The 23609-nt window shown below is 36.1% G+C and overlaps 1 protein-coding gene across 8 annotated transcripts in view; it reads left to right on the top strand.

Annotated features, from left to right (window-relative positions):
- The first annotated feature begins 2658 nt into the window (after positions 1–2658).
- The window catches only part of WASHC4 (WASH complex subunit 4), a 67242-nt gene continuing 46291 nt past the window's right edge, over positions 2659–23609 (top strand). For 7 of the 8 annotated variants that reach the window (XR_003791014.1, XR_003791013.1, XR_003791016.1 and 4 more), the window contains exons 1-14: positions 2685–2800; positions 5998–6137; positions 7076–7129; positions 7226–7291; positions 8047–8092; positions 8560–8627; positions 11856–11938; positions 13565–13607; positions 14055–14158; positions 14757–14877; positions 16313–16436; positions 16541–16668; positions 17499–17659; positions 22498–22624. Coding sequence is in view for 4 of the 8 variants with exons in the window: in XM_029204369.1 (XP_029060202.1) it covers positions 2740–2800; positions 5998–6137; positions 7076–7129; positions 7226–7291; positions 8047–8092; positions 8560–8627; positions 11856–11938; positions 13565–13607; positions 14055–14158; positions 14757–14877; positions 16313–16436; positions 16541–16668; positions 17499–17659; positions 22498–22624 (1326 nt within the window). In the remaining 4 variants the exon portion in view is untranslated. Of the gene's footprint in view, positions 2801–5997; positions 6138–7075; positions 7130–7225; positions 7292–8046; positions 8093–8559; positions 8628–11855; positions 11939–13564; positions 13608–14054; positions 14159–14756; positions 14878–16312; positions 16437–16540; positions 16669–17498; positions 17660–22497; positions 22625–23609 lie in introns of all 8 variants that reach the window. The other variant, XM_029204368.1, reaches the window with a different exon arrangement.

A 23609-nucleotide genomic window follows, 5' to 3' on the forward strand; every position in this document is an offset into this window, starting at 1 on the left:
ACTTAAGTTGCGGGTATAAGGGTTAAAGGCAAGGTGCCAGAGGGCAGGCACATTCTGAAGGCAACGTTTCTAAAGTTCTTTGAAGCTCTCAAAATAGCACAATACTTCCCCTTCTAGTTCCAAGCTTGCCTTTCAGAAAGTAGTTAAGAATGAAGAAAAGTAGAAAGAAGGATATTTAAGTTTTCAAAATGATTATTTGCCTTTGATAGCCTAGGCCTGGGAAATATAGAACATCTGTTGTAATAAATAACTTTCAGAGAGCACATTTCAGTTTATAGTGAATGTGCTTTATTTATTTATTTAGGATGTGGACCGTTTTTAATATTTATTTTTATTATTTATTTATTTAGGCTGTGCTGGGTCTTAGCTGCAGCACATGGGATCTCCGTTGCGGCATGTGGGATCTATAGTTGCAACATGCGAATTCTTAGTTGAGGCATGCATGTGGGATCTAGTTCCCCAACCAGGGATTGAACCCAGGACCCCCGCGGAGTCTTACCCACTGGACCACCAGGGAAGTCCCTGAATGTGCTTTAGATTTAGTATCTAACTTGTAATTCTCTAATAAAGTTGTAAATTCTAGGCATGGAATTTGATTTAAAGATATGTAAGCTCAAGACAGGCAATCCTTGACATGTCCACATTGCTATATTTAAAATGGATAACCAACTGAGGACCTACTGTATAGCACAGGGGACTCTGCTCAATAATATGTAATGGCCTAGATGGGAAAAAAATTAGAAAAAGAACAGATACCTGTATATGTGTAACTGAGTCACTTTGCTGTATACCTGCAACTATCACAACATTGTTTATCAACTATACTCCAATATAAAATAAAAAGGTAAAAAAAATAGAGGCAATCCCTGAGATTTCTTTTAAAATTAAGGCTATGATGAGTCAGAACAGCAAACATTTCTATAGTATGTGGCTGGCATTGCTCTATGCCTCTTACATGTATGAACTAAATTAGTTCTCATAACAATCCTATGAGGAGTTTACTATTATTATTCCCACTTTACAAATGAGGAAATTGAAGCAGAGGTTAAATTACTTGGCCCCAAACCCCATGGCTAGTAAGTGGCAGAGTTATGATTTGGATCTACACAATTTGACTGTAGAAACTTGTGTTTTTGATTATTACATGACACTGCCTCTTGCACTGATTTAATAGATTAGTGGATATGCAGATTCAAATTGCTCTGACCTGTAATTTCAATGTAGCATAATGAGCTATTGGGAGATTAATTACAGTGATTAACACAAATGTGAAGGATACAGCAAAGTCAAACTCATGATCACACATAAGTAAAAGGAAAAATGTCTGCCAACCGTGAGGCACTGATGTTACCTGTCATTTTCAAGTTTCCTTTCTTTTTTCCTTTCTAAAATGCCCGCTAAGACTGCAAGCACCATAGGGGTGGGACCCACCTTTCTTGTCTGTTTTTTCATAATAATCTCTGCATCTAGCATGGTACCTGGTACCTAGTGGGCACTCAAATATTTGACCTACTGCAGATTCAAGGGCCTCAGGGAATGCTCTTTCAAGAGGCCGTTTACTAGCTTTGATTAAGTTAGTTATTTTTGGTCCTTTTTAAGACTACAGAAGACCTTCATAAATTCTCACTGTTAAAGATTTAAAAACATGTAAGTAGACACAATAAAACTTGAAAATTCACTTTCTAATCACCAACACATACTCTTTTCCAGTTGACAACTGTCCTGTTTGGTGTGATCTGAGTTCTCTTTCTATGCATCTACGTGCACATATGCCAGTACACGTTTATATAAATATACAAATGTAACCACAAATACACATTTTTCTCCTGTCAGTTTCTCATGTCTCTATAAACCTACTTCATTTCTTTTAACAGTTATCTAGTATTTCGTAGTATGGCCATATTAAACTTTATGTAATTACTCCCTATTCATGGACGTTTACCTGGATTCTTACTAGTATCTATTAAAAACCATGCAGCAATGAACACTGCTGTGCAAATACTTGTAGACATGTAGCCTTATTGGGTAACACGGATCCTTGTTCACCGAAAAGCCAGTTAGCGGGTAGGTACCTTTTAGAACCCACTTAAACAGCGCTTCTTCTTCCCCCCTGCCTTTTTAAGAAGAGGTGGGTAGAGAGCCGGTGAGCGCAATATTAGCGGGGAAGTAAAATTCCTCGCTTAAGGTGTTCGTAAAGTAAACTCCTCCTCTTGCACACGGCTTTTTTTCTCAAGAACAATCTGCATAGGGCGTGCAGAACAAGAGGTCGGACGGTGACTACCGGGAAGACGTAGGATAAACGGGCTTCTGGGAAGAAGCGCCTGGACGGCGACGTCCTAGAGAACCGCGTCTGCTGAGCCCCAACCCCATCAATTTTGCCCTTTTTAGGCTAGACTGAGGGAGCACTTCTCCTAGTATTAAAAATGGCCCGAAGATAGCAGAGCGAAATTGAAGGTATTGATGTGGCGTGAAAAGTGAACTGAACGGTGGCGAGGCCCAAACAGGAACGGGAGGACACCGCGAGGACCACCGCCGGCGCCGCGGCAGCCTCCTCGAGCCACCACGGAGGACTCGCTTTCCCAGCGGCCCCCGCGACCCGCCGGGGCAACGAGCCCGGCCGGCCCTCGCGAGTGGGGGCGGGACTGAAGCCGGAAGTCACGTGCGGTTGCAGCCGCCAGGGTGAGGCCGCCGTCGTCGCCAAGGCTGTTTGGGGCTGTGACTGTGGGAGGCACCGGAGCGATGGCGGTGGAGACTCTGTCCCCGGACTGGGAGTTCGACCGCGTTGACGACGGCTCACAGAGTAAGGGAGCGGCAGGCAAGGGTTGCGGGTGGACGCTCCCCGGCCCGCCTCAGCCCCGGCAGCGCTCCTGCGGGAGGGCTCTGCGTCGCTGTCGGCGCGCAGCCGTCCGCTTCGGGACATTTTCTGCGCCTCGGGGTGTGAGAGGGACGCGCTCGCGAACCTAACTTTCCGGGTTGGGATCCCCGGCGATGCTGGGTCAGGTCCGGCCACGGTTCGGCCTTCGGGGCGGTGACTGTCCTGGGGAGCCCGCTGTGGTCCTGGGGAGCCCGCTGTGGCCCGGGGGGCGCGGCGTCCACTTCGTGCAGCCGGGGGCTCGGGCGGGGCGCGCCCGGGGAGGGCCCGCAGCCCGGGGAGCGGAGGCTGCCTTGTCTCTGGCTGCCCGGGGCTTTCGCCAGATCTTCAGAGCGTGCAGTGGTAGGTGAGGCTGAGGTCCAGGTTCCTGTTTCGGTTTCCTGTCTTTCTTCGTTTTCCTCCCAAACCAACTTTTGGAAGTTTTGAGTGTTTTTACCTTCGTATTCATATGCTTATCTTCTCTAGAAGATAGCGAAAAAGAACTCATTTCGCGGTAAAAAAATAAACACGTGAATGTCAAGTTTATCTCCTCCCATGCCTTTTATTTACGTTAAGTGGTATTTTCAAAAGTGATGTCCTGTAGTTTCCAGCGCACCTAAAAAGGTTTCAGAAATTACAGCAAATCTGCTTCCGATTTTACTTAATAAAATTGGATTGTCTCAATTTAACCTAGCAAATTCAGTTCCACGCAGCAAAATTTAGAGGCCAAACTATTTCAGTGAAACTTTACCTAAGATGAATGCAAATTGGTGATCTGTTTCTGACCTTTGGTGATATGAATCTGCGTAGGTGATATAAGAGAGATTGGAACATACTGCTTGTGAATTTGTTTTTTTAATGTAGTTTTCTCAAAAGGTGAATGTAATTTTTAAAAATTAGGGGTAGGGCTTCCCTGGTGGTGCAGTGGTTAAGAATCTGCCTGCCAATGCAGGGGACATGGGTTCCATCCCTGGTCCGGGAAGATCCCACATGCCGCAGAGCAACTAAGCCCGTGCGCCACAACTACTGAGCCTGCGCTCCAGAGCCCGCGAGCCACAACTACTGAAGCCTGCGCGCCACAACTATTGAAGCCCGCGCGCCTGGAGCCTGTGCTCTGTAGCAAGAGAAGCCATTGCAGTGAGAAGCCCACACACCGCAACGAAGAAGAGTAGCCCCCCGCTTGCTGCAACTAGAGAAAGCCTGCGTGCAGCAACAAAGACCCATTGCAGCCAAAAATAATAATAAAATAAATAAATTTATTTTTAAAAATTACGTGTAAATTTTGCATAATTTTACAAAAGACAGGCACATTAGATGTAATTAGGTTTTATTAGCCTCTCAAAGAAGCATGAGCTTAATTCAGGATGGTCAGCAGTTTTTCACAAAACATTCCATAAGTTATAAGCTCCTATGCAGCATGAAAAAATGATCCTGGTGGTATTGAATCTTTCAACTTGTTTACAGAGAAGATAACTGTATTTACTGTTAAAGTGAACTGCACCTTGTCATGTATGAAGTTTTATGGACAGAGGTTCCCTACTTTAGTATCTGCAAAATATGGGAATGAAAATATGTTTTGGGTTTGAAAAATGGTTCAATCAGAATGATCTGATTCACTCAAAAGACTTTTTTCACATGCCAGGAACTGTGGTAGGTATTAGGGATACAAAGATAAAACAAGGAATTAAGTCTGTTGGAAGAGATAAGCATGTAAATAGGTTTTTGCATTTTTTACTCTTGAAGAATCATTATGGAGTTCTTATTTCAAATCTTTTTATTTTAACTTTTACCAACTTAAAAATTTATCAGCAAGGAACGTTAATGTTATTACAGGTTTTCTCTTGCCTGCTACTTTATGAATTTCCAAACAGACTAAATGAATAATTCATTGGCATGTTTTTCTAGCATTGCCATTAAGAACTCATTTGCTGTTTAAACGCAGCTTTGGTCATTTCCCACGTAACTGAGAATTAGACATGTACTTGGGATTTCGAGAATCTTAATGCAGTTTTAAAAATTTAAGCTGTAGGGAAGAGAGGACTTCTCTGTGCCTGGTTTTCATTAATTTTTGGAATATGAATCATATCTAGACTAATTGCTTTCCAGAACTGCCTAGATTAATACTATAATGAGATGGGAACCTTCATGAACTAATTGATCCACCTGATTTGGAGCATTAGTTGCAAAATAGGGGAGAATGTGAAGCTAGGTCTTTATCCTTAATGAGTTAGAACATACCTTATCTTAGAGTTGCTTGGCATTGCTAATTTGAGGAGAGAAAATTTTTACTTTTTTTTAGAAGACAGCTATTGAATAAAGTAATTCACATCAATAAAAGAAACTGAGTTGGAGTTGAATTTGCTGCCTTTGGAATGAGTAATGAATTCTTATGTTTAATAAGGTGGAATATTTACTGTCATTAACTTTGCTGAGTAGGCAAACTTTTATTGTCCAATTTATTCCAGTGAGTTCCTAGAGTCATCTATTAATGTGTAAATTCTGTAAATATCAGCACAGTATTCTGTACTCACTGTCCTTTAGTGGCTTTTCCAATTCTATTATGATAGCTAAATAATTAAAACAAAATATCTTGGTAAATTTGAGGCATTACAGGAATAATATGATGAAGCAGGTCTAAAACCATTTAAAAAACAATATTTAGGTGTATTTTTAGACGTAGTTTACTGTGTAATTAAGCATTACATTTTAAAATTTTGCTTCTATGACAACACAGATTTTTGCACCTAAATCAGGTCATGATTTTTTTTTTTTGCACAAAAAAGTTGTTTATGACTGAAACATAGAATCAGGACATTGAGTTGTCTAAGGCATTATTCACATATTTTAGATTTTGGAGTAAACGGTATAGTAACTTTTTCATAGTATTTTAAAGTTGCAGTTTTAAGATGATATCTCTAAGTGGTAACATCTACTGTTTTTTACAATTATCGTATCTGTTTGGAAAAGATTGAAAGTTCAGTTATTGTTTAACTTTAAAACTTTATTTTCAAGAAGTCCAGACATTCCGAAGTGATACATTAACAATGCTTAGTATCTACTTTGCTGTGACTTTTGAGATTATTTGAAGTAAATGTCTTGTAATTCATTACTTGTACTTCTTACAAACTTTTAAAATTTAAATTTAGAAATTCATGCTGAAGTCCAGCTTAAGAATTATGGGAAATTTCTTGAGGAGTATACCTCTCAATTGAGAAGAATTGAGGACGCACTGGATGATTCAATTGGAGATGTTTGGGATTTCAATCTTGATCCTATAGCATTAAAGGTTTGATTTTGTTTTATTTTTTAATTTATGTGTACTTTTTAAGGACATACTGTATCTTGAAAACAGTTTTCACAATTAGGATATGTATTTTTATTATTTGGAATCTAAAAGAACTAAAATAAACTTGGAGAAAAATGGTTAATTTCCTTTTCTCTAAGCCATGCATGTGTTTTTGTTTTCCTTTTTAGAGAATGACACAAACTCAAAGTCTTCAGTGTCAAAGAATGACACGAACTCCAACTCTTTGAGCTAACTTGTTTTTCATTATCAAGAAAATGAAGAGGATTGGAATAGCATATTGAAGCTTTACTTGTTTTTTTTATTGAGGTTATTTTACATACAGTGAGAAGCATAGATTTAAAATACTGTTCAGTGAATTTTACCAAGCACCTATTCCCATGTATCTCATATCCCAATCAAGATACTGAATATTTCCATGATTTCCCAAAAGCTCCCTTATGCTATTTAGGGGACCTTAATATGGGAGTGATTTTTTTAAGATATAAAATAAGTCACTCCTGCTGTGTTCCATTTTGAGGTAGTTCTGTTTTATCTTTGAAACTGTTGGCGCTTAAGTTATAGCTAACATTTATTGAGTCCTTATTATGTGCTAGACAACTGTCCTAAGTCGCATGTTGACTTACTTTAATAACAGCTTTCCTGAGATGTAATTCATATATCGTACAATTCTTTGGTTTTTACTATATTCATAGAATTGTGCCACTATCACCAGAGTCAATTTTAGAACATTTTCACCAGCCCAAAAAGAAATCCCATAGCCATTAGCAGTCACTGCCCATCTGGTGTGGTGCTAGTGCTGAGTACAGGGTCGAACACAAGTTTCCATAGAAGAGAGATAGTCTCTCAGTTTGTGTATTTAGAATTTTCATGATTTTTTTCAAATTAAAAAGAAATTTTATTTTCCTTTGTTTCTATAGCTTTTGCCTTATGAACAGTCTTCCCTTTTGGAACTCATAAAGACTGAAAACAAGGTACAGATTCCTAAACCTAAAAATCTGTTTTTAAAATGCTTTAGTTATCTGCTGTAATTTACTTTTTTCCTTTTGTGTTTTTACTCATGAAACTAGGTCTTAAACAAAGTCATCACTGTTTATGCTGCACTTTGTTGTGAAATCAAGAAATTAAAATATGAGGTAATTATTTGTACTCTTAAGACCTTAAAAACATGATTTAAAAGCAAATATGTGCTTATATGTGTACAGTGTGCATAAATATTTAGTGAATGTTGAATGAACTGTATATTTATAATAGTAGTAATAATGAGTACCATTCACTGGGTGTTTACTGTGTACCAAACACCATGCTAACCCCGTTAATGCTAATAACCACCCAGGAGGTACGTGAGGAATAGATGAGGAAACCGAAGCTGAAAGAGTGTCACTCAACCTAACATTTTACTGGTAATAATGGTTTGAGTCTGGGTCTGCATTCCTTCTGTGTTACTTGTCATATATAATGGCTTTCTGGATATAACTGATTTTTTTTTAAAGCTTTGCATTTTTAATATGTTCTGTGTTTCCTCACCCATGAGCCATTAAAACTCTGGTAGAAGATGGTAAACTTCATCTTTTTTTCTCTACCTTTTTGATACTGTGTGGTTGCTTTTTCTCTCCTGAACTAGTGGGAGGATGTGGGAAATTACAGAGTGGTCAGATAAGACAAAGTAAAGGCTAAAGAAATCAAGAAATAAGGTTGAGTATCAGTAATATCTTTGGTACTCTAAAGATAAATTACATTTACCTATATTGCAAGCAGTTTTTGAATTTAAGTGAATTTATGTATGTGATGTAGTCATCTGCTTACTCTTAAATAGGGATAACTAAGAGAGCTTAGGAATTTAAAAACAAAATAGCAACCTTATAAAATTATTTTAATTTTTTTTAAACAGGCTGAAACTAAATTTTATAATGGTCTCTTGTTTTATGGAGAAGGAGGTAAGTTTTAAAATTTCACATTGTAATGTTGTGATGCTTTTTTTTGTGATTGAAATGAACAAAAAGTTAACTGGCAATTCTAGGACTGTCATGATCATGTGAAGTATTAGTGTGAGAAAATTAACATTCAGATTTTTTGTCGGTTTATATTTTTGTTTGGTAAACAGGTAAAAAAAACCTCAGTGATGAAGCAGCAGCAAGTTCTGTATGAAGTTTATTTTGATATTTTTATAAATTACAATGCACTGTAGCTAGATGAGGATTTTCCTTGAATTCATTAAATAGTGAAACAGATGGTTACTTTTAATTGTGTGATTAATGATTGTTTCATTTTTCTCTTCAGTGTAAAAATTCTGTTTTCAATACTATGCAGATTAGAAGATGTCCTAATGAATAAAAATCACACTTTTTCTTTTGGTGTTGATTAAAATAAAAAATTGAAATATTCTTCATGTTGCCTTTTAAAGCTACAGATTCCAGCATGGTGGAAGGCGATTGCCAAATTCAGATGGGGAGATTTATTTCATTCTTACAGGTAAATGGTTTTTTACTTTTTATTGAGCCTTTTCTTTGAAAAGTTTGAGTAAATCACACATAACCAGAAAAGAGTTATGAAACCTTCAAATGCTAAGAATGTGTACTGTGAGGATAAGATATTTAGTTGGCGATGGATTAAATTGATAGTTAAGGAGATTGTAATTCCTGGAAGATTTTCATAGCATTTTTAGTAAGATAAGCTATCAAAATAAGTTTCTTTGTATAGTTTCATTTATGGACAGTTTATCACCATGCCTTTTAAAATAATTTAAATTTTGTACCTGGTAGGAGAGGATACTTTATGTTCGAAAAAGTTGTTAATGGAGATCATTAAGCTGTTATGTGAGCTATGATGAGGTTTATAAGCAGCAGCACATGAGGCTTCTAACCAGATGTTTCAGTTTAGATATGCTTCTCATCACTGCAAAGTTTTAGTTATTCTAGGTCTTTTGGTTTATCAAAAGAATGAAATAACTTCTGTTTCTCTGTTATAAAAGCAATGCTTATATAATATGACAAAGGCAAAAATTGGAGATAAGGGAACAGTACTCATAATCTCACTTCTGATTGTTGGATATAAGATTTGATATATTTCATTGAATCACGCATGCTACTATGTTCAAATCTTTTATATCTTTACTACTTTTTTTGGTCTTCTTACCTAACAGAGCATTTTGTCGAAAGTATCCTCTATGATGGTATGTGTCAGTCAGGGTTCAGTCCAGAAAACAAATCACATGAGGTATTTCAAAAGGGGAGATTTAATAGAGCTACCATTTGATCCAGCAATGCCCCTCCTGGGCATATATTCTGAAAGACAAAAACTCTAATTCAAAAAGATACATGCACCCCAGTGATACAGCATTATTTATAATTGCCAAGTTATGAAAGCAACCTAAGTGTCCATCAACAGATGAATGGATAAAGAAGATGTGGTACATATATACAAAAATGGAATATTACTCATCCATAGAAAAGAGTGAAATAATGCTATTTGCAGCAACAGAGCTGGACCTAGAGATTTTCATACTAAGTGAAGTAAGTCAGACAGAGACAGACAAATATTACGTGATATCACTTATATGTGGAACCTAAAAAATAATACAAATGAATTTGTTTACAAAACTGAAACAAACTCACAAACATAGAAAACAAACTTATGGTTGCCAAAGGTGAAAGGTGGTGGGGAGTGATAAATTAGGAGCTTGGGATTAACAGATACACAATACTATACATAAAATAGGTAAACAACAAGGATTTACTGTATAGCACAGGGAACTATACTCAATCTTTTGTGATAACCTATAATGGAAGAGAATCTGAAAAATATATATATAATTGAATCACTTTGCTGTACATCTGAAACTAACAGTATTATAAATCAACTATACCTCAATTAAAGAAAGAAAGAGAAAAAAAAAAAAGGAGGAGATTTAATATAGAGAATTGGTTCCATAAGAATTGGAGGGCTGAAAGAAAAAACAGTGAGGTAAGCCAGAGGAAGCAGATATCACGTCTACATCTAGGGTAAAAAAGGGAAAAGGTTCGAGTTGCCAGAGTCTAGGAGCTATAGGAGGAGGAGCCCTAGGAAATTAGTATCATACCTCTGAGGAAGCAGTGCTGCCTGGTTGCTGCTGGTAGAGTTTAAAATTGAAGATTGGTTCTGTAGTGCTGAAAGAAGGAGGAGCCTGGGGCAAGCTGCCATTGCTGTGGTGAACTGCTCCTGCCTGGATTATGTTGATAAAAACGGCAAGAAATAGGAAGGATGTCCATTTCCTGCCTTCTAGTCTGCTTTTAATGCCACCTGTTGGCAGAACCTAACAGGAAGCCTGCTGGACAGGAGTCTAAGAAATGTTAATTTACAAGGTTGAAGTGAATGTGTCAGTTTCTCTAGTTTTGTCAAATTTTGCATTTCTTATTTTGAGGATGTTTTAATTGGTGCATACAAGTTTATAATTGTTCATAATTTCCAGTAAATGGAATCTTTTATTGTGTGGTGATCTTCTTAAGCTGTGATAATAATTATGTATGTAATATATAGTTACATATATGGTCATTAGCTATAGTAATGCTAATAAAATCTGTTTGATATTAGTATCAGTGCCCCAGCTCTGTTTTAGTTAGCATTTTTTTTTAATTCTTTTTATTCTTTCAGCCTTTCAGTGTCATTATGTTTTACTTGTGTTTCTTTAAAACTGCATTGATCTGGATTTTGCTTTTTTATATAATCTGAAAATTTCTGTGTTTTAATTGGTTAATTCTATTTCTATTTCTGTCTTATATAAATAGTGTATTATGTATCTGGACTTATTTCTGCTTTTTTGTTTTGTGCTTTCTATTTGTCCTGCATTTTCTGTTCTTTCCTCTGCTTTTATTAGACTTTTAGAAGTTTAATAAGAAATGTAAAACTAGAGCTGTTTAAATAAAATTGAAATGTATTATTTTCACTTTCAAAAAATTTAAATTGTGGATCTAACAGCTGCATATGATTCCATTTTTAAATATTCAACAAATGTTTTATGAGCCTAGCATATGTTAGAAACTGTTCTTGATGCTTGGGATACAGCAGTGCACAAAACCAACAGAAATTTCTGCCCTCATAGAGCTTACAGTTTAGAGCAGCCATAAGTTTAATTAGGTTCTAAATATTTTAGGATAGATGTTGAGTTAACTATTTAATGACAGACATATTCCTGGGATAATTAATATTTCACTTGATGTGTGCCAAGCCTGTTCATAGATAAGGTTCAAGGTAATAAACATTTGAAGTTATTTCAGAGTGACTTCTGAAGACCCCTTCCCCTCATTGTCATACTTTCTAAACTGGCAGCTTCTGAGCTTCTTCATTCATTCAGATGTTCACTCATTTATTCATTTAATAGGCAGACATTTATTGAGAAGCAGTTGAGGGTTAGCCACCATACTGGGCAGTGGCCATTCAAAGAAGGAATAAGACAGTCTCTGTCAGTTAGGAGTTATATGAGTAATGAAAACAAGACTTAAAATAGAAGGATGAGTGAAATGCTGTAGGGGCAAAGAGGTAGAAATAACGTTGTGAGGTGAATTAAGAACTGATTGCTTGAAGGATGCTTGAAGTTGTCTTTCTGCAGGTTAACTGGAGATTTTTAGTAGAAAACTATTTTGTTTAGCATTGTTACCATAAAAATTCAGTCAGAAATAGTGACATTTACTCAACTTGTAACATATACTCAACTTGTCATTTCAGGAACTGTCTTGTTTTGTTACGAGGTGCTATGAAGTGGTGATGAATGTAGTCCATCAGTTGGCTGCCCTCTATATCAGTAACAAGTAATGGATTTTAGAAATGTTTTTACATTTTTAATAGAGATGCAGGAAATGTTTTTCTTAAAAGCTAAATATCTGAAAGTTTTTCATTTGTTCACTCACTTATTCACTCATTCCTTCATTCACTTATTCAGCGTTCTTTGAACACTCATGATGTTTTAAACACTACTTGATGTGTGTAATCCATAGGTTAGTAAGACAGTTTCTGCCATGGTGAATGAGCCCATTATCTGTCTGAACGAGAATGTTGACAGAATAATCTTAAAGAAATCTGATTGTATAGAAAAGGCTAATATAGAATTAGTATATGTACCAAGTTCTCTCTACTTATTTCCTCTTTCCTTTACATTGAAGGGTCCTTGGATTAGAATCATGTGACACTTTTCTTAAACTACAGAATCTTGGGGAGTGGGGCTAGGTAATCTACCCTGAAAAATTTTTGTGAGTAATTCTAATGCTCTTCCAAGTTTGGGGACCACTGCCCTAAATCAAAAAAAAGACCACATTTTCATAGAGCCCTTAGTATTCTTAACCACCACAAAGTAATATCTTGCATTTGATTAAAACTGTATATTTAAAATTTTTCCCATTTACTACTTAATTATAATGTTACAAAACTTTGTTTAGGTATATGACTAGGGATTCTCAATTATGAGAAGAGAGATAACTGAAGCCCAAAGGAATTATTTGCCAAGATTCCATAGCAAGTTAGGTACTGCTTTTTTGGTCACCAGTCCATTCATTGTTCTTCTTACTATACCATGCTGCATCTCAACTCTCTTTATAAAGTGAAAGACTGTGTTAACTGTTTCTCATTCTCATGTTTTTCCAGTCAGTCAGTTATTTATTTTATGTTCTGTGCTCTCACTGAAGTTCTCCTCATGGCAGAAGCGAATGAGAGCACAGCTCCCCCCAACCCCTGCTGTACTTGGTGTGTAATTCAAAGAGACTCCCCGCTACCACACTGCTGCCCTTGAAAGAGGAAATTTGTCTGAATTTTGTGTTTAATTTTTTAACTATTCTATCTTGTGGGATATTTATATATGCTTTGATAAGTATTAATTTATTTACTGTTGAGTAGATTGACTCTCTAGGAAGTAAAATTGAATTATCCTGGGGCTTTTGACTTTGGTATAATCCCATTTGTATGCATTGTTTTTTCAGTAGGAATGAGAGTGCTGGCAATAAATCCAACTGAACAAGGTCTAGTTCCCAAATGCCAGTTTGGGTGGGTTAACAAAGATTCTAGTTGAAAATTGCGAAATTCTGATAGTTTAGAAAGAAATAAATACCAGTTTTGTTATTTCTTTAGCTCCATCCCAAGTTAGATCCTTTAGGTTTGAATGGCTAAAGGTTATTCATGGGCTGCCTATTGACATATACCTACCCACTGAGGAGTTGGGTGTAGGCAAGGAGAGCCCAGACTCTGTATGTACAAGTTATCTGCTTGGGAAAGTGGAATACGATAATAATTCTTCGGGTCGTGTAAATTTTAGTGACTAAAGCCTAAATAAAAATAAATACATATTAAAATTCCAAGAGCTTCTGCTGTTATGTGTTTTCCTTAAACATGAACTGTGACAAAAAAGGAGATTTTTTTTTTTTAACTTGGGTGTTACTTTATTACAGGATTGCACCCAAAATTATAGAGACAACTGGAGTTCATTTTCAGGTAAAAGTAATTTAACTTGACCTGTAAAATTGTAATTTTTAGTATATTTTACTTTGGAGTTTGTATGATTGGGGAGTACAACAATTATTGCAAGGCTCTTAAAGGAGTTCTTTTTTTTTTGCATTTGTTCTCTTTTATCTGTGAAGTTGATAAGGCATTACTGACCCACTATCAGTGTAACTCTTCCTAGTATTGGCCCAATGCAGACTCTCCAAGTGGTCTCTTCAGAGAATCTACAGTATCACGATCAAGGATGAAATATTGGGTGAAGGGTTTCCCAATTTAAGGCTGATGGTTCCATCTGAGGATTAACAGTTTCATCTGTAGTTTAATTTACCCACTGCTTTAATTTAGTAATTAGCCCAAGTGTGTTTAACTTAAAAAATCCACATGAAGCTTAACTTCTAACTAGTGATTAAATGATAATCATTTAAGGTTTTTTGACAGACTATGTATGAGCACTTGGGAGAGCTGCTAACAGTTCTGCTTACCCTGGATGAAATTATTGATAATCATATCACACTGAAAGACCACTGGACTATGTACAAAAGGTGAGCCAATTACAATGTTTAAAATACTCTTACTTTGTATAGGTAATGTATTAGTAAAAAATAAATAAATATAAATAGTACAGATCCGTTAGGAGACCTGAAGATCTGTATTTAGAAGGATCTCATGTCAGATTTTCTTTGAAGACAGTAAGCATTCTTTTAATTTCAGGTAGGCTTTTTGAGAGTATGATATACTTGTACAAAGCATCCTAATTCTTAAAGTGTAGTTGTTAATTTGACTATCTTAGGACTCAGATTCATTTTTTCCTTGTTCTATACGAATGATAGTTGTTTATTCTCCGCTTGGTTTTATTTTGTTTTATACTCCAGAACTTTTAAAAGTCAAGGCATTTTGTTTTGTTCAATCTGTAGGTATTCACTAAATGTCTGTTATCTAGAGAGCACCAGATATCTGAATTTAAGATGATATAAAAAGGTATGATTAGAAAATTAAATATGTTAGGATTGTTTTTGTTCAAATTTTCAAATGTGTAGAGCCAAACAAGTGATACAAACATAAAACTTTGATTTCTGGGAATATTTTTAATACAATAATTTATTAGGCAAATCAAAGGTCTTTCTCCTACTTTTCTACAAGGTTACTGAAATCTGTCCATCACAACCCTTCAAAATTTGGAATTCAGGAAGAAAAACTAAAGCCATTTGAAAAGTTCTTGCTGAAGCTAGAAGGACAGTTACTTGATGGAATGATATTTCAGGTATGAGTGCTGTATCAGGCTATAATAAATGGGCTTATATTAATAGACCCATCTCAGAATTGTAGTGGGTCACTTTTATAGCATATTGTTGTGACGATATTTTTCTTTAAAAGTGCTTAGGCTTAAAACATGGTTAACGTACTAAAATATAGTTATATCAGTATCTAGTAGGAAGTGAAATTAATAGTATACTGGTTGTATTTGTGATAAGCGTTTTTTAAATTATGTAAAAGGATAAAACTGTTCAAGGGTTAGTATCTGAGTAGTTGTGTCAAGCATTTTGTTTGTTGTTAACCTCTAGATTTAGGTTTGTAAGACAGCCTTTTATAAGTCTGTTTTAATTTCCTACTCGGAATATAATTTGCATCTGCACAATCCAGGTAGCTTCTAACCACATGTGGCTGTTTAAATGTAAATTAATTAAAAAAAATAAAAATTCATTTCTTCTGCTACACTAGCAACATGTCAAATTCTTAATAGCTGCATGTAATCTCATTATCACACTGTGCACCTTAAACTTATATATGTTATATGCCAGTGATATCTCAGTAAAGCTGGGAGAAAAGCCAGCTGTGGCTAACAATCATATCAGACAGCAGCACAGATATAAAACATTTTCATCATCACAGAAAGTTCTGTTGGATGGCACAGCTTTGGGTAGTATCCACCAGAAATTGCATTACAGTACCCTTGAACAACATGGGTTTGAACTGCACAGGTCCACTTATATATGTGTATTTTTCAATAGTAAACGCTATAGTATTACACAGTCCACGGTTGGCTGAATGCAAGTGTGCGGAGAAACCGTGGATGCAGAGGGCTAGCTCTAAATTATACGGGGATTAACCGCCACTTGTTCAAGGGTCAACTGTGTGTTCCATTTAAAATCTGATTCAAGGTTACCTTTAATTTATATTTTAGATGATCACAGTTTTTACAGAATGATCACAACTCTTGTTTATACCAACTTAACTGTTAATCTGTTAATTTCAGAAGAATTTTTTTGTTGATTCTTTTTCCAGGAGCCATTTCTACACATAATGTAATAAAGTGTTAGGAAAGTAATTGTAAACAGAAAAAGTCTCCTCTTAAAATTGCAAATTAAAATAATAAAGCATGCTTTCCCATGCTTCATCAGATATACCTTGTATACATCAGCAAGCATCACTTGTGTGTATCTCTTCATGTAGAATTATAGATTTTGGTTCAGTTTTATTACTTTCACATAAGGGGTACTCAAATATGTAAGTACACATACATTTCCCATTCAGAAGGATTTAGATATTAGGTTAAGGTTAAAAACCTGAGCCTCAGTGTTAGTAAAATCAAAATGATGAATGTAGGAGTTTATCACTCTATATTTAAATCTGTTTAAAGCATATTAAGTCATAATAGCTTATGAGAGTGTAAATTTCTCTAAATGTTTCCTGTCTAGGCCTGTATAGAACAGCAGTTTGATTCTCTCAATGGAGGAGTATCTGTGTCAAAAAATAGCACTTTTGCTGAAGAATTTGCACATAGTATTCGCTCAATTTTTGCAAATGTAGAAGCCAAACTTGGTAATGTAACATGCATTTTTTGGTTTTCATTTAAAAGTTTTCATTTCCTTTAAAGCAGAATTTTAAGTATATTCTGTTTTTCTCTCATGTTATTGTTTTATAAGGAGAACCTTCTGAAATTGACCAGAGAGACAAGTATGTAGGAATTTGTGGACTCTTTGTATTGCACTTTCAAATTTTTCGAACGGTTGATAAAAAGTTTTATAAGTCTTTATTGGACATTTGTAAGAAGGTAAGAACTTGGAACTTCTATTTTTTTCAGTTTGAATAGATGGAAAAGATTTGGGATAAAATTGGGTATTTTAAAATGTATTTTATTCCTGCTTACAAAAATAATAATTTTTGTAATATTTTGTAATAATAATTACAAAAATAATATCATAATATTCATTTTAAAAAATCTAAGCATTCCAGAAATAAGTAACATAGTAAATGAAAATACCCCATAATTCCACATTGTATAAATACATATTAGTGGATGCTTTTCCACATTTTTTTCCTGTACATTAACTTGCTATTACTACTTTTTTCTCTTTCTTTTCCTTCGCTTTCTCTTCTTGCCACCCATTCTCATTATTGAAGTAGGAAAAAATTTAAAACAATTTTTTTCTCTGTCTTTGCTGTTTCCATGATGTGGCACCTGTTTTCAAAATTGAAAATTTAGATGGTTTATATAATCAAGTGATATATGACCATGAGAACCCAGCCATCTTGGATATTTATTTTGTATTTTTTCACTAAAATAGAGTGAAGGTAAAGGTCATGAAGACTCAAGTTTCTGTTTAATTTTTGCATATTTTTGTTCATCTGAAAATCTGTGAGTGTGTGTGTGTGTTGTTTAATATTTAGACAGAATAAAATTAGTGTCATGCTCCACACCAGATATAGGAATGCCTTTACTCTGTGCCACATTAACATAATTTATCTCATATTAATGAGTATCTTTTTATCATTATTTTTCTTGAAATAGGTTGTTTTCCATTGCATGTTGTAGGATTATTAAACAGTTTGTTGCTTAACCTGCATTTAATGATTTTCCTCCTCTTTCATTTCCTGTTTCAGGTACCAGCCATCACTCTGACTGCTAATATTATTTGGTTTCCCGACAATTTTTTGATCCAGAAAATACCAGCAGCTGCCAAACTTCTGGATAGAAAAAGTCTTCAAGCCATTAAAATATACAGAGATACTTTCCTACAGCAGAAAGCTCAGTCACTTACCAAGTAGGTTTTATAAGTACCCATAATGTAAATATTTAGTTTATATTTTCAAATTTTATACTGATTCTAAATATGCAGAAAGCATTTGAATTATAAGATCAGACATAGTTACTCATTACCAGAGAAAACGTTGGGCAATCTCTAGGAGATTTATTTTCTAGGAGTGTTTTTTGTTTTAAATGTTGTAGGCTTAAACTCAATTTAAGATGTAGGCAAATTATACTTTATGGAAATATAGATATGTGTGCATACATTCATATACTTTTTGTCAGGTGCATTAAATATTTTTGTGTGTAAAGTGAAGTCTGCAGTAGATGCCAGTTGATGACATTTAGAACATTGTGTGTACATGACTCAATGTTGATTTTTGCAGGAGTTGACTTTAATGCACTCCTTTTTTAAATTTTTATGAAAGTAATGTATGCACATATTTAAGAAGTTAAGAAGTACTAAAGGTTCAGAGGAAAAAAATGATTGTCCTCTGCCCCATTCCCCCCTGTGCCTTCGTCCTGCTTCCTAAAAGAACACTTTTAACTCTTAGTTTCTTCTGATACTTACATCTTTTAGCTTATCTTACTGTGTAAAATTTCAAATGTACACAAAATAGAGAAAATAGTATAATGAGCCCCCATGTTCTCATCACATAGCCTTAACAATTAAATTTACTGTACATTGTCACTTGAGTATACTGCTAAAATTTCACGTTGACTGGGATGAAGATTTTAAGTGAAGCGACACAGGACTCTGCCAGTGGCCCTGTACTGGACAGTTTTTAACTGTAACATGGTTAAAGGGTAATAGGGATATTTACCTACTTTCTGTTAATCTTGACTATTGAGGGGAAATTGGGTCACTCCTGTACAGTGGGGCAAAGAGGAATATATCTGGAATATACGAGATCCCCTAAAGCATCTCTTAGTACTCCCAAGTCCTATAATTAAAGTTAGTGGAGAGTGACAAGTCAGTTCAGGCAGGACTACTCATGGCAGAGATTTCAGGGCTCTCCAGTACACTCTGAAACAGAGTTGAGGAGGGATAAAGACATAAGTTTGGATTTAGATTAAAGAGATTAGCTCAGTAGGATGGAGAGACAGGACCAGGCTTGGTAGCAGTAATTTAAAAAAAGATGTGTATGTTTTAGTTATCAGAGACTTCATATTCTTTAACAGTATGATGCAGTTGCTAAAACTGTCAGTTTGTACTTAGATTACATTAATAACTATACCCAAGTTATGGAAGCTAGTAGTTATAATATCTAGGCTAGGGGAATTGGTAGTTCCATTAAATTCTTATTGGTCAGATTATAATGAGTGTTTGGTGGTGCCACATTTTAAGAGGGCCACAAACGGTAGCATCTTCAGATGAACCTGATCAGGATGTTAGATCTGAGAACCATGACCTTTGAAGACTCACTGAAAAGTCTCTATATAGTTTGGCCTTTAAAAGAGAAATCTGAGGAATGATGTATTAGATTTCTTTAAATATTTGAAGGGCATTCAGGTTGAAGAGGGAACAGATTTGATCTCTGTGGCTCCAAGAAGTTGAATTAGAACCAAAAGATGAATGTGACAGATATTAATAATGATTGCCAACATTATCAGGCTTGTAACTATGTAGTAGGCATTATGCTAAAGGCTTTAAACACATTGTCTTTTGTAAACCCTGTAACAGCCTTCTCATATGGGAAATAACAAAGTCACAACTAGTATTTACCCTATGCTTTCTATAAGCCAATAACTATTCCAGGAACTTCATGTGTATCATCTTTTTTAATCATCAGAAAATCCTATGAGGTAGGTACTGTTGTCATGTCCATTTTATAGGTGAGAAAATTGAGACACAGAGGGATTGAACTTACCCAAATTGAAACAACTAATATGTGGCAGAGCTGGGAAGTCTAACTCTAGAGCACAAGCTCTTAACACTACCCTATAGTGTTTCTCTATATTTTTATCCCATTTTCAGGTAAGGAAAATGAGGCTTAGAGAAATGAACTTTGCCAGGTCACACAGCTGGGTACGTATCAGAGAAGGCATGCAAACCCACGCCCGTCCTACTCTAGAGCCTTTGCGACAGAGTTGTGTAGGCTGCCCTGAGAGGTAATGTACCCTTTCACTAGAGCTACGCAGGCAGAATAGAGATGACCATCAGTCCAGGGTGCTGGAGGAACTGAGTCTTATTATGTAAAAGATTGAATAAGTTGACTTTCAAAGACACACCCCCCCCGTGTGATAACATTTCAATATTTCTAAATTCTTTAATTTCAAAAACATACCTCTCTGCAGTCACTATAGAGCTCCTTTGAGCTGAAGAGGGCAATGTCTTTTTCATTCTCCTCATTAACTGCCAAAGAAACCTAAAATTCACAACACTAAAGTGAAACCCAGGAGAGAGGAGATGGTGTGATCAGCATGAGCTTTGTCTGACATTTTAGAAGAAGTTGAGGAAGTGACTAAGGGCTGTCCCAGTCAGGCTCCAGAGTTCATTATGGGGGAAGAGGAAACAGTGGGGGACAGTTTTCCTGCCTCCACACCATACACTAGACCCCACGTGGCCAAGTGCCCCCAGCCACCTCTTTGACTAGGGTCCAAGGTTTGTAGGTTGCTGCATTTTGCTTTTTGTTCACAACCATTTTGATGCTGGGGATACTGCCCTTGGAGGGTAGAGGTATGAACCTTTGTTTCAAACCCCCAGTTGACGTACAAGTGTTGACACTGTTGAGTGCTTTATATTAGGACAGGAGATTTGTTCTTTCTCCCTAGTGTTACTCCTGTTTGTACTTTGAAATGAAGCTGACAATCTGACAGGACCCTTTTTGGACTCACTTTGTCAATTAACTTGGCTTTTTAAAACTTGAACCAGTTTCATTTTTATATATTTACAGGAGATAAAGATTATCTGGTGTCTGGATGTAGGAATGGTGGGTGGAGTGACAGACCTCTGCTTTATCCTGTGTAGTGTGACCTAAAACTCAGTGATTCTTGACTGCCCTTGACTGTGTATTAGCCTTCTTCTTAATGTTACTGATTGGATTGCCATCAACTTGATTGCTGTTGTAGGCCTCTTCCTTCTGTCCCTGCTTGTGACTTTACTGTTCCCTTCTGTACATTGTATCCCTGCTTGGGTCCTGATCACAGCCTCTTCCTTAAAGTAGAGGCATTGCCCTAAGACTCTGCTCTTACTCTGTGTTCCAGACTTCTAAATCAAATCATCCACAAGTCAAATAATACATTTTAGTGCCATTTGAGGCAAAGCCAGAAGTGCAGCTATTGGTGTCTTTTGTATAATGGAATCCTGGCTCAGAAGAAATAATTTTTCTCAGATTTGATTGAATTAATTAAAATTAAACTTAATTTTTTTTTTTGCGGTATGCGGGCCTCTCACTGCTGTGGCCCCTCCCGTCACGGAGCACAGGCTCCGGGCACGCAGGCTCAGCGGCCATGGCCCATGGGCCCAGCCGCTCCGCGGCATGTGGGAACTTCACGGACCGGGGCATGAACCCGTGTCCCCTGCATCGGCAGGCGGACTCTCAACCACTGCGCCGCCAGGGAAGCCCAAACTTAATTGTTTTTAAAATAAAAGAAGTATAGCTTAAATAGCTTGTGGGCTAAAAGTTCTCATCTTGAGTAATTTGAAATGCATTGATATAGTGATTTAGTGTTAGTAAGCAGCCTGCATAGTAGAATTATATTATTGATTTAGTTTTTCCACGATGGGAAAGCTTCCTAGATTTGGGCTGAAGTCCTGGCTCGGCTGTGTACTAGTCATATGATGTTGGGCACATTACTTCTCTGTGTGTCAGTTTCCTCTTCTGTAAAATGGAGATCGTAATACTTAACCTCATAAGGTTAATGTGAGGATTTAATGAGTTAATTTGTGTAAAGTGCTTATAACAGTGGCTAGGCATATAGTAAGCATTCAGTAAATGTTAGCTTTTATATTCAGATTCTGACAGCTTCCATTCATCTCTGGTTCAAGCTGTCATCCCCTTTTTCCTGCATTATCACAGGAGCTTCCTAAGTGGTTTTCCTGCTTTTACCATTGTCCCCTTTATAGTTTATTTTCAACATACCAGTCAAAGTGATATTGATCCTCTTCAGAGTTAGAGTAGGTCACTCTGCCCAAATCCTCTAGAGGCTTTCCACTGAAGTCCTTACTGCCCTACCAGGCATTACACAAATCCCCTTTCCACTCTCCACTTTCCTATTCCTCCAACCCCCCGACCCCTGTACCTCTCTGATCTTTTCTGTTCTCATCTCTGCCCTCTGTGCTCCTGTCATACTGACTTCTTTGCTATTACTTGAACATGCCAGACAAACTGCTGTTTTGGGATGATTGCATTTGTTATTTACTTTCCTAAAATTTTCCTCTATATATTTGCACGGATTACTTATTCAACTTCAAATCTTGGCTCAAAATCAGCTTTACAATAGGCCTACTTTGATCACTGTGTTTAAAATTGTACTTACCACCCCAGTGGCTCTTTTCTCTGCTATATTTTTTCCATAGCACATATCTGACATCTTACGGATTTCAGTTTCTGATTTCTTTATTATACAAGCCTCCTTTCTAGAATGTAAGCTTCGTGGGGGCAGAGATTTTTGTTTATTGTGTTTACTGCCCTTTTTTGTTTTTAGTACTGAGAAACAGTGCCTGGCATGTATAGGCATTCAGTAAATATTTGCTGCTTAAGTAAATTATATTTGTATGTATGATATATGTATATATTGAAAACCAGAAAGATGAAGTGGCTGCTGCAGAGAAATACTCCATCCAGTATGAAGAAATGGAAGTAAATTTTCTTTCCTATGCTGAATAACCTCAATATTTTCCTTTGTTAGAGATGTACAGTCTTACTACGTCTTTGTGAGCTCATGGATGATGAAAATGGAATCTATTTTATCTAAAGAGCAGAGAATGGATAAATTTGCTGAAGACCTCACCAATAGATGTAATGTTTTTATACAGGTAGTTGCATCTTCTAACTTAGAATATTTGCGGGGGGGGGGTCATTTCTTTGTTAATCCAGTGTACAGAAGGTGCACTTTGAAAAAACTGTAAAGGGTAGGATGTGTTTTTGTTTTTAAAACTGAAAATTGATTTGGTTACGTATGTTTGGATCTGTTTGACTTTAATTAATTAATTTAGATTTTCTAATATATGCATTTAAATCTCTACACTCCCTCCAAGGCATGACGTTTTTGCTGTATCCCATAAGTTTTTTTTTTGTTTTTTTTTATCCCATAAGTTTTGATGTGTTGTATTTTTATTATTCTTTAGTTCAGAATATTAAAAAACATTTATTGTGATTTTTACTTTGCTCTCTTGGTAATTTTGAAATAGAATTCTTAGTTTCTAAATGCATGAGGGTTTCCTAGTTATTTTTTTATTATTGATTTCTAGCAGTACTAAGATACTTCCAGTATTTTGAAGTTTGTTGAGGCCCATTGTGGCCCAGCCTATGGACAGCTTTGGCAAACATTTCATGTATACTTAAAAAGAACGTAATTTGCTTTTTGTTGGTTGTGGTGTTCTATATATATCAGGTAGGGTCATGTTTGTTAATGATTTTGTCTGAATATTCTATCAGTTACTGAGACAGCTGGGTTAGAATCTCCCACTATTATTGTGGATTTTTCTATTTATCCTTCGTAGCTTTGTCAGCTTTTGTTTTATATATTTTGAGACGAAGCAAGTGCATAACATTTAGAATTGTTATAGTTTACTGGTTGCATAACATTTAGAATTGTTATAGTTTACTGGTGAGTCAAACCTTTTATCATTGTGACATGTCCCTTTTTATCTCTAGTAATGCTTTTTGTCATAGGTCTTTTGTGTGTGATAGTAACATAGCTGTACCAGTTTTCTTTTAATTAAGGTCTATATGGTCCATCTGTTGTCATCCTTTTACTTGCATCCTGTTTGACTTCTTTTTTTAATGTGTGTCTCCTAT

Source organism: Monodon monoceros, unplaced genomic scaffold (genome assembly GCF_005190385.1).
Source record: "Monodon monoceros isolate NGI ecotype Baffin Bay Population unplaced genomic scaffold, NGI_Narwhal_1 Super_Scaffold_6, whole genome shotgun sequence".
In the NCBI taxonomy this organism is placed as follows: Eukaryota; Metazoa; Chordata; class Mammalia; order Artiodactyla; family Monodontidae; genus Monodon; species Monodon monoceros.